Here is an 11,319-nt window from a genome sequence, read left to right on the forward strand (position 1 = left end):
AAGGAACACTGCAAAAGCTTAATTTCAAGGTCTAAAAGTGAAATCAAAATGGACAAATTAGCAGACACATTAAACAAGATTTCCCTAGTGAAACTAGTGTTTGTTTTTCGTCATTTCAGACATTTAATTTGAGGTAATCAGAATGGACACATACCTTTCTAAACCAGCTCCATTCAGGATCAGCTATAGATAAAACTAAAGTGCAATACTAGTGACTGTTCATTAATGTATTTCTTAAATGGATGTTTGTCTTTTTATGTGTCAATTGTCTCTATTTTTTAAACATTCACTACTTTTGTACAATTACAAAAAATCGTTAATATACAGTTGGGGTGTGTTCAGTATAAAGGAGAAATATCATACTTTGTTTCTGATAAAGTATCCACACCATTTATCACTGTGAATTAAAGTCAAGGCGAGGTGTTAAAAGCATCCTGAAGGGGGCAGCATATATCCGCTCAAACAACTGAATGGAGAAGAAGAAGAAGAAGAAGATTAGACTGACGCAGACTCACGTCCGTGACCAACCAAACAGGAAGCTTTAGTTGAAAGACAGTCGCAGCGAAGGCACCAGCTGTCAGGGCAAGAATAATCCGCTGAGGTACAGTAGAAATAAATCCTCCGTTTATGTTTTATTTATGTTGTCGATAAAAACATAGAGAAAGCCTTAACATGGAGCTAAGTAGCTAGCCGTTAGCATAGGGTTTTCTGAAAGAGCGACTACAGTTGGTGTTTTAAAGTTATTTGTTAGCTTACCAGAGCTGCTAATCTAAGTACATAAAAAGTAATAATAATTTGAAAAACCATTCGGACTAAAATATGACGTAATGTTTTAGAATAATTTTTACCCCTGAATTTAAGACGCGTCGAAGAGATAAAGCGTGGACTAAACTAAAAACAAATGGTCCGTGTTTGAACAAACTGCTTCATAGTTTCTTTTTTGAGTTGAACATTTGAACTTTGTTACTACACTACACTACAAAAATCGGACAGTAGTAGTTGTTTATGTTTAGTATTACCAGACTTTCTGGTTTATTTCTCTAACATGACGAGAAACATTAATTTTGTAAGTCTTCATACATCAACATTAATTCAGTTTAAATAAAAAATACTTTATTAATCCAAGAGGGAGACTAAATGTTTTAATTTATATTATCCCAGTTTCTTCAGAGTTGTTGTAGAAACTGATTGTCTGTGAACAGATTGGATCTCCTCTAGCAGTCTGTATTACAGCAGCTCTCTAGAGGCTTCTGACTGAAGATTTTATAGGATGCTTGGGGTTGTCTGTAATCTTGATTATATAATGAATAGTTTTTTGCACAATAAAAAACTATTTATTGTGCAAAAAATAAATAGTAAAGCACTAATTAAGTTTCCCTAAAACAGAACTAGCCTTCTTACTTAGAATGTTTAGCATTATTAATGTGTATTTTCAGCCTTTTATGATTTATATTTAACTAAATGTCAAAGTTAACTTAAGTCATCAGTCAGTATATTTTATATTGATCACACAAATAGTTTGAGTAAATAAAGATATGACTTTAGACCAGTTTTTAACTTTATGGCTTGTGAATTTATTTTCAAACTCATATTGATGAATAAATGGTAACAAAAATCTTACAACTTTTACAGCATTAAAAGGTGCATGTCAGTTTTAATAGTCACTGGACAGAATAAGATTGGGTTTCAAATTCAGTAAAATGTAAGAATTTAAAACCAAAATATATAAATAATAAGAAAAGGAATAATTTTGAAAAAGATTGATAATAAATTATGACTTCATATTTAACATAAATTATTAGTGCAATTATTTAATGATTATCATGCAACATTTATTTACTGTTAGTAGAAATACAAATACTGACTAAATTTGGTATTAGTTGTCATCATGTATTACATAATGATGTTTACTTCTACCCCGTTCTGTGAGGAGCCTAAATAATTATTGCAAAGCAATCTTTGACTATGTTCGTCTCAGATCCATTTGGTTGACTTCACGACAGACACATTCAGGTTCACTGAATTTATTCTAACAAAAGAGGAAATCAAGATGTTGGTTAACATCAGTCCAGCAGCTTCTGCCCCTATATATTAAATAAAATATAATAAATAAACCTAAAGAAATTACAAAGCAATAACAGAACTTAAAACACCAATAAATTTCTGAAGAAACAACTTCTTCACTAAACTAAATAAATTCAAAGAATAAATAGACTTCACTTTTCTAATATTGTTAAAATAAAACCCTGTTACACATGTAATTTGTTGAACTAACATTAGGTTTGATTTTTTTTTTTATGACAAATAAACCAGTGTCTGAATAAAAAAAATGCTGTTTTTCACTGACAGTGCAGTAAGCAGATATTACCTGGTTTACAGTATCTGCTCAAAGATGGTCAGCTGTATTTTTAAAATAGTGTTATGCTAGTAACAGGCTTTTAATTTAGTTTAGTAGCCTTCTGCAGCAACATGTGGGGGATGGGCAGGACTATCCATCCTGAAAACCTGGGTGTCTCCAAGAATTTCCCTCGTATGTCAGCAAAAGGACTTCAAGCTGTAGGAGTGGCAATAAGAAACCTTTCAATGAATGGTTTTGAAACCACAGCCTGTTAAAACTATTGCATGAGTTTGTTAAAGACACAGCCTGGTTTATTCTCATTTATGGAGACTTCAGTTTGTTTAGCAACTGATTGCACAGTGCATGTACATCCTGCTCTTCATCTTCTGGCTTTATTTACTTTATTTAATGCTTCTAGCATTAACATTCTTGACTGAGCATTTATACAGTATAGGGCTGATCTGTTTATTATTTTTGGATTAACTGATTTATAATTGGATAGGAAAAGGTGATTAACATGAGATTTATTTAAAATTTGAACCAGGTGAAGTTAAAACAGTTTCAAATATTTACGGACAAAGAAGTTTTTTAATTTTTAAATACAAAATGTATGTATTATTTGTAACAGTTTGGCTTGCTTACTGTTCTGATTATGTTGCTCTTTCGGAAATTTGAATTTTTTCAGTCTAAATGCTCCTGTTAACAATTAGTCGATTACTAAATCAGTTGACAATTATTTCAGCAATTGATTCATTACGATTAATCGTTTCATTTGGCCTGTCATAATTACAAATTTTGCTGGATGGTAAAACGTCCCAGAAGAGATAAATCATAAAATTGTTGTTTTGAGACCATTTTCAAGTAAAAATGCAATGACACATTTAACACTTTAACTGAAAGACATTTTAAAAATATAAAACAACAGAAACAACAAATAAAATTAATTATGATGTCTCTGTAAAGAAAATTGTCCTACAAAAAAAGAGCTAGTTGAGACCAAAGCATCAAACTGAAAACTTTTATCACCCAGTTTTTGGTAGAAAAAGAGAAATGTTAAATCAGGAAAATGGAATAACTGAGTTTGTTTTCATTCATCATGCTAATTGATTTGTTGCAACAGTCCTTGTTTCAACACTAGAAAATAAATTTTCTTTGCACCTCGACTGCAGATTTTAAGTAACTGAAATGAGGAATAAAAACAGTTTTTGTCTTGTCCAGCCGCTGCTGCCATCATGTTGTCGGAGGGAGGCTCTTTCATGAAGGGGATGGTGTTGGGTGGCCTCTTCTGCTTGGTGTTGTCGCTGCTGGGCAGCTTCAGCCCCGCCACCGAGTCCAGGACGGACGGCAACGACCACCATCATCATCACGTCAAGGCTGCGAGCAAAGACGAGCTCCAGCAGCTCTCTGACAGCCGGCTGCAGGAGCTGAACGACCAACTTCAGGTCTACTGCGTCGTCATGGTGCAGCCCAAAAGCCTCGTCTACTGGGCCACGGCGCTGGACACCTGGACCAAGCACTGCGACAAGGTCGAGTTTTACACCTCAGAGGCCTCCAAGGCGCTGGAAGCCATAGACCTGAACGAGAAGGACGACTGGGCCAGGTTGCGTAAGGCTCTGAAGCACGCCTACGAGAACGCCGGGGACATCCGCTGGTTCTTCGTGGCTCAGCCCAACACCTTCGCCATCATCGAGAACCTCAAGTACCTGGTGCTCACCAAAGACCCGGAGCAGCCGTTCTACCTGGGGAAGGCGGTGAAGTCCGGGGAGCTGGAGTACGTCGAGTTGAACAGCGGCATCGTCCTGAGCTACGAGGCCCTGAAGAGGCTGGTGAACGTCTTCCAGGACGAGGACAAGTGTCCGGAGAGAGGACGGCAGCTGTGGAAGCTGAGCGACGACAAGCAGCTCGCCGTGTGCCTCAAGTTCACCGGCGTGTTTGCGGAGAACGGAGAGGACGTCCACGGGAAGGGTCTGTTCAACAGCAAGACGGTGGACAGCCTGATATCGGAAAGCATGAAGCAGAACCCCAGCAACGTGGTGGAGGGCTGCTGCTCCGACCTGGCCGTCACCTTCAGCGGCCTGTCTGCCAACCAGATGCAGGTCATGATGTTCGGAGTTTACAGGCTCCGTCCGTATGGACACAACTTCCACGACTTATTGACATTTTTCCCTCCCAAAGGCTCAGACAACGACTAGCCTCGCTTGGTCGTTTTGAAGATTTTGCTTCTGTGATGGCAAACCTGACTCTAGATATTTGTTTACGAGACTTGATCCTGGGGGGAGTTATGTATATTTGTAACTTTTTGCACTTGACTCGGCCGGTGGTGGATGTCTGTGGATCTGAGACTGGATCATCTCGGTTTGGACTTTGGTTCCTGAAGTTTTGTTCTCAATCTTTAAGCTTCTGTTTTGTTATTGTAAAATAACATTATAAATCTGTGGAGTTCCACCTGTTAATGATCAGATTTAACGTTTTATTGTTGTGCCCTTAAAGCTGCAGTATGCAATTTTTAAACTTTTACATATTTGTTAAAAGTATGTAAAGTATGATTCTCCCAGCATTAATACACCACTTAGTCAGAAACAACCAATCAGAGCCAGGAGGTGGGTCTTAGCGCTGTCAATCATCCACATGTGTGCCGCTAAATGTTCTAATGGTGAAAAAAACAAATCATCCTTACAGAGCAACCGTTTATCTACTATAATCTGTGGCTATGCTAACTAGCATTAGAACTAGTGACTAGTGTTGTGGTGAACCTAGCTTAGCAAAAATTAAGGTAAGGTAATTTTATTTATATAACACATTTTCAGCAATGAGGCAATTCAAAGTGCTTAACTGAGTGGGGTTGAGCATAAGAGTGATTGACAGCGCTAAGCTCCTCCTCCTGGCTTTGTTTTGAAACGGTTCATTTTTGCATCTGTCTCATGAACTGGTGGCAGTTTTAATAAGAAGAAACATTTCATTAAAATTACATACTGTAGCTTTACATGACACAGTTCAGCTGTAATCAAGCTGCTTAAACATTATGCTTGGTTTTCTGTTTTATGAAGAATCGGATATTAAATATTTTAGGGTTTTTTTTCTTGATTTACATTCACCTGATTTTTGTTTGAACAATATTAGTGATAGAAATTAATCGTTTAAGGAACTTTTATGATTTTTGTACCCTACTAAATCATTTTCTATCCCCAAAAATGAATGAGTTTGATTATAAAAATAAAAATATTCCTAAAAAGTAACTCAGCATTTAGCAATTACAATTTGTCTGACAAACTGTTTTTTCCTGTTTGGTTTCATGAACAATTTTAGTTTAAATTTAAACTAAAATAGTTCAACTTCAAACAAAAACTGGAGAAAAATAATCTAAAAATGCAAATAGTGAGAAGAAATGAGCAAAAATAATTTTCTTTATAAACATATTTTCATATTTCTGGAGTTTAAATGTTTATGGTAAGACATTTATGCATTATGTCTCCAGTAAAAATGTCTTATTGGGTAATAAAAAAATAAATCCAACATTTCAATATTCAAATTATGTGGTCTTATGCAAATTATAAATGGCTGAAAGAACTAACTTTATGAAAATAATCCTGTGAAATTGTGTGCATCTTATATCCTAACCTGTGGTGCTGCTACCCAAGTAGTGGTAGATAACTTCACATAAATCCAATAAAAGCTGCTCTTCTTAATAGTTTGGATTTTAATACGTTTTTACAAGCTAAACTGACATCTAGAGTCAGTTTTTAACCAACACTACCATTACTTTATTCACCTCTTTGAATATTCACCTTGCTCCCAACTAAAGCATGCAGATAAACAGGTTTAACTGTTGCTTTGTTTGTCACTTTGCCGCTCCCTTCCTCATAATGTCAACATGTCTGAAACCACATCACATCCTTGATGCTGTTTCTAATTCAAATAATTTAAGGAAAGCACAAACGGGGAGTGGTTTGAACCAGGATCTTTTATTCATTTGTGCATCATGATGGCAGATTTGCAGCCTCCAGCAGGTTACAAAGCGAAGTGTGAAGGTGGAAACGGCTGAGCTGCCGTCGCTCGGTTTGGGTGGCATCATTTGTACGTCTTCATGTGCCACAAACCGTCGTTCAGATAGTGAACGTTCTCGATTCCGATTCCCTTGTTGACTTTTTCTCTGTTCGTTAGACACAGATTCGGATCTTAGTCATAAGGACGTGAACAGTGAAGGATTTGTTTAGTAAAACATTTGGGAGGCTTACATGTTTTCAGCCGACATCTTCATTACACCAACACAAAGCGCGTGTTGCTTCCCCTCTGCCATGATCGCCTGAATCAACTTGTTAAAGACAAACATGTTGGAAATGTTGATTTAAAAGCTGCAGAGAACGTTGAAATTGATGTTGGACAGCAGAAAAAAAACTACAACAACACATCATGATTGAAAGGATACAACTACTGTGTCGGCAGCGGCAGGGTAGAGTTTGGCACCTGGTGAGGTGAGTCCGGGACACATGATGTTTGCTCCACTCAACACAAACTTTATGGCCCCTTTGTCCACTTGCTGGTGTGGAAGAATAAAAGGATCTGAGAGAAAAGGAAATAAAATCAACTAAATGCTTTAGTATCAGTAGGGCTGGGTGACAAATCAGTTAATTAAATTATTAAACATTCAATTTTTGGAAAATCTGGATTTTTTTCAACAATTCACTCCTTTGATTTGATGTTAGCATGCGCAGGGTGGCCATCTTGTTTAACATCTTCTCTTGAATTCAGCTAAATTTAACAGTGAGGCTAAATTTTTTAAAATCATAATGTTATAAAAATACTGTAATGTTTTCGCAGCATTTTTACCCAAGAAATACAAGAGGCGTCAAAGAGATTAAAATAAAACATTCTGTCTCAATGTGATTTCCTTTTTATAGAAATACTGATCTTACTGAATAAACTCAAGATAAATTTAATTTGTTACCTCCTAAATTAATTTGTAATCCAAGGCCAATCAAACAAACAAACAAAAACATTTTAGTTTCCAAAGTTGAAAATCAAAATGTTGCAGTTAATTTTCTTGACTTGAACATTTGAACTTTACTACTTCATGATATTTGTGCGATAATTATAGTTATTTATGTTTAACCTGATTACCTGAATTTCTGGTTTATTTCTCACAATAAGAAACATTAATTTCTGATTCTTCTCTTCATTCATCACCTGGTTCAAATCAGTTCAAATAAAAATACTTTATTAATCTGAGAGAGAAATTAAATGTTGTCACTTTTATAATCCCAGTAGCTTCAGCGTTGTTACAGAAACTGGATCTCCTGTAGCAGTCTGTATTACAGCAGCTCTGTAGAAGCCTCTGACTGAAGCATTTACTGTATAAGAGTTTTATGAAGAGGATGTCTTAATGTTATCAGAATAAAGACATAGTATTTCATGACAAAATAACCAAAAATTAATTATCCAAGCTTTTTTCTCATTAAAACGTTCTTCTGGTCTTTAATTTGCTAAAAATTATGATCATATTCTAGTAGTTAAACAAAAAATCTCTAATACTCCGTGGTATAACTCACAGAAGAGAGATGATTGAAATAAAAGCAGCTTTTTCAAAAATATTTCCTGTCATTTGTAATCTCAATTTTGAAAGAAAAAAGTAAATTAAAGTCAAATATCAGAGATTTTATTTTTAAACCATGTTGTTGAGGAAAGCTTACACTTATGGAGCAGCCTGAGGGTTGGATAGAAAGGTCCTTCCCTCTGTCTGAAGAAAAGCAGTTCTCCGTTCACTGTCAAGATTTCAATGTGTTCATGGCTGAAATGCACACAGAAGATAACAGTGCAGATCACCAACCTGAACAGAATATTCATGAGACAACGAAGGCAGGAAACGCGGATCGTACCATCTCACTATTTTAACAGGGTCCTTTTTTGGCATTATTTGATTGAGCCATGGCTCGATGTCGGGGAACTGTTCCAGCAGCTGGTTTTTGATGCCTTTGATCACTGATGTTTTCAGCTGGATGCAGTTCGACACATTTTCCTTCTCATCAAATCTGAAAAAAGCAAACAAACACATATTTAACTTTAAGAGTTATACTTATCCATGTATTTTTATTGATAATGTTAAATTGATAAAATTTAAAACTTTTCCAGCGCCAAACTCCATAGATAAAAACAATACAAAGTAACTAAGGAACATACTATAAATTTTCTCTTATATGACATGCTTTATTACTAATTTGCTACTAATATGTTATAGTATTATAGAAGGGAGCAAATAAACTTTTTTTTAAATGTTTTGAAATGTGTCTTTTACACACACTCCATACACCTGACTAGTCTGAGAACAAAACACAAATGTAACAAAAAAAACCAAACTTTCAACAACTTTAACATCTAAAATATAAGACCACCTTTATTTGAATTACACTGATCAATAACTTATTGAGCCATTAGGAAAAATAAATATCTTACATTTAACATATCGGTTTGTTGTAAGGTAAATTACCTTCCTGCTCAAATTAAATACTTAAACAGAATATAAATAATCATTTGACTTTCTGTAAATAGTTTTGTCTCTTAAAAAATTATTACAGCTTTATTACAAAACTGTACAAGGACTATATACAGAAATCAAGCACTTTCCAATCCTTTAAAATCCTGATTTAAATAGAAACACAATACTTATTCCATTGTCATTTTTTTCTTTAATAACTCTCACATGTACTGATGGTATGGCTCATCAACATTTTAAACCTTTAGTTACAGCTTAACACATCATCCTCATTCCTAATTATCAATACCAGAACAGTTCTCCATTCCTCCATGTTCCCCAAATATGTTTAAAAGATCAACCTTCTTCTAGACTTCTGTACAAATATGTTGCAATTTTGAATTTTAAGTGCAAGAAAATCAACATTCTTTGTAGAACCTAACCCTTAGATTTTGGTATCTTATTTTTCTTTTTTATCATACTATTCATGTTTTACAAGCTACCAGAAAATATTAAAATAAACTGCCTGGTCATCCCATTAATTGGCTGACAGTTTATAAGTAGTATTTTAATCTGATAAATTAATTTCGTGTTGGTAGGGAGCTGCATGAGAATGTTCATTAGTTTGTTTCTTTTGTGTGCTGTTTTAGCTGAAATATGAAAGAAAACAACTACTGATCCCACTCAGAAGCTCTGTTTGACTTAGACTGGTTTTATGCAGCTAACATCTAACAGAAAGCTACTGACAGAAAATAAAATAACTCAAATCTGCCCTTCTTGTATTAGCTGAATGCTAGCTCTACTAATGCTTATTGAAGCTACTCCTGCTTGCCTCAAAATCTAGTGTTACCAGTAGAAAATTAAACACCTTAAAGGTCAGTTTCTAAATACTAAATACTATCTTTCTACAATATCAAACACGCTAATGCTCGCAACTTAGCATTGGCTACTTCAGTGTGCTGCTAGCTAACGGTACAACACAGACACGTACTTTTTAAACATCCTCTCTGGTCTCTGGTGCCGCGATCTTCAAGTATGTCACAGCTTGTCCCGAACGTAGTTTACCAAGTCGGGCAAGCGGAAAGAAAAATCAGCAAAAACAGTTCATGTATTAGCTGTTGCTGCAGCAGATTTCCACGCTCCTTTTTAGTTGTATGAGATTTGCGTGACTTTACGACAGTTAACGAAGGTTAACTCGCATTACCTAGGTGACAGAGGGTTTCGTCACATAGAACGTCTGTTACGGGAGGGGGTTTGTGCTGCACTTTGTTTCAAAATACAGGTAAACCAGAGGTAATTATACCGAAATTGACTCCGTGTTAATCTAATGTATTAATATATGTAGTTTTTTTCTTTTTAGAAAATAGATTTTTTTTTCATTTTACTTTAACTTTGTTCTCTCCCCGTTGCGACATTATAATTTTTAGATATTATTAAAACATTGAAATAAAGCATAACGTAAATCTTAAACACATTTTTATGCATCACACCTGAAAGAAATGTAGGCTTAGTTTTCAATGGCTTATGTACCTAGTTGAGAATAATTTGCTTGGTATAATAATAATAATAATAATAATAATAATAATAATAATAATAATAATAATAAGAAGAAGAAGAAGAAGAAGAAGAAGAAGAAGAAGAATTCCTTAGTGATTAATAAAGTCTTTGGAAGATTTTTTTCTTACATTTGGAGAAGTGAACGTCTGATTTTTCCAAGAATTAGAACTGTGTCCACCAAAAAGTATTTTTATATATATTTAAAATCCTGGATAAAACCAAAAACAATGACTTTCTGACAAAATTTTCCCAGAAGAGAAATACCTGGCTGTTACCATTAAAAACACCTTGCCAAAAGCATTAAATAACCCAAAATTAAAGACTCAACATTGCAGAAATAACTACAGTTGGTTTCAAACCCAAAACACATTGGATTATGGGTAGACTACCCAAAAAATTTACTCATATAAAAATAGTTCTGCCTCAATATATTTTTACTGAAGTAAAAGTAAAAAGTAGCCATCCAAGAAATTACTCAAGTAAGAGTAAAAATATTTTTCCAAATCTTTTTTTTATTTTTTTCAATACAAAATTTACGAAACTTAAGCAAAATCTGTGTGTGTGTGTCTGGTGATTTGTTTGGTTAAAACAAGCTTATTATTCATTCAGTGAAGTTACTCACTGAATGAGTTATTTAAGTCAGACTTCACTCTGACTTGAGTAAAGTCCAGAAACTTTACTCAAGTCAGAGTAGCAATACTTCATAATAAAGTAAAAGTAAAAAGTACAGTATAGCAAAAATACTTTTAAAAGTCTTTTTTCCCAAAAAGTTCACCAGTAAATGTAATTGAGTAGCTAGCTACAACTCAACTCTGAATATTATTAAATTTCCTGTTATGTGGATTCTTTCTTTCAAACTATTTCTGATCAAACATTAGGGAAATGGCGTTACTTTATCGCCATCTGGTGGCAGGTCGAAACAGAGCACCATGGTTAATATAAAAAACACGCTTGTGCA

The 11,319-nt window shown here is 34.7% G+C and overlaps 2 protein-coding genes and 1 long non-coding RNA gene across 3 annotated transcripts in view; 1 reads left to right on the plus strand and 2 right to left on the minus strand.

Annotated features, from left to right (window-relative positions):
* LOC106945465 (uncharacterized) overlaps positions 1-11,319 on the minus strand; it is a 28,853-nt gene that overhangs the window by 8,100 nt on the left and 9,434 nt on the right. The window lies entirely within an intron of this gene.
* On the plus strand, positions 488-5,574 carry c1galt1c1 (C1GALT1-specific chaperone 1). The gene is made up of 2 exons (XM_015029158.1): positions 488-601; positions 3,557-5,574. The coding sequence occupies exon 2, from the start codon at positions 3,571-3,573 to the stop codon at positions 4,528-4,530; it is 960 nt and encodes a 319-aa protein (XP_014884644.1). The 5' UTR covers positions 488-601; positions 3,557-3,570; the 3' UTR covers positions 4,531-5,574.
* Positions 6,281-9,998, minus strand: mcts1 (MCTS1 re-initiation and release factor). The gene is made up of 6 exons (XM_015029160.1): positions 9,796-9,998; positions 8,212-8,364; positions 8,026-8,123; positions 6,765-6,898; positions 6,574-6,641; positions 6,281-6,488 (listed from the first exon to the last, which is right to left on the minus strand). The coding sequence occupies exons 1-6, from the start codon at positions 9,804-9,806 to the stop codon at positions 6,407-6,409; spliced, it is 546 nt and encodes a 181-aa protein (XP_014884646.1). The 5' UTR covers positions 9,807-9,998; the 3' UTR covers positions 6,281-6,406.

The sequence above is a fragment of the Poecilia latipinna genome, unplaced genomic scaffold, assembly GCF_001443285.1.
Source record: "Poecilia latipinna isolate Pla-1442-1.1 unplaced genomic scaffold, P_latipinna-1.0 Scaffold145, whole genome shotgun sequence".
In the NCBI taxonomy this organism is placed as follows: domain Eukaryota; kingdom Metazoa; phylum Chordata; class Actinopteri; order Cyprinodontiformes; family Poeciliidae; genus Poecilia; species Poecilia latipinna.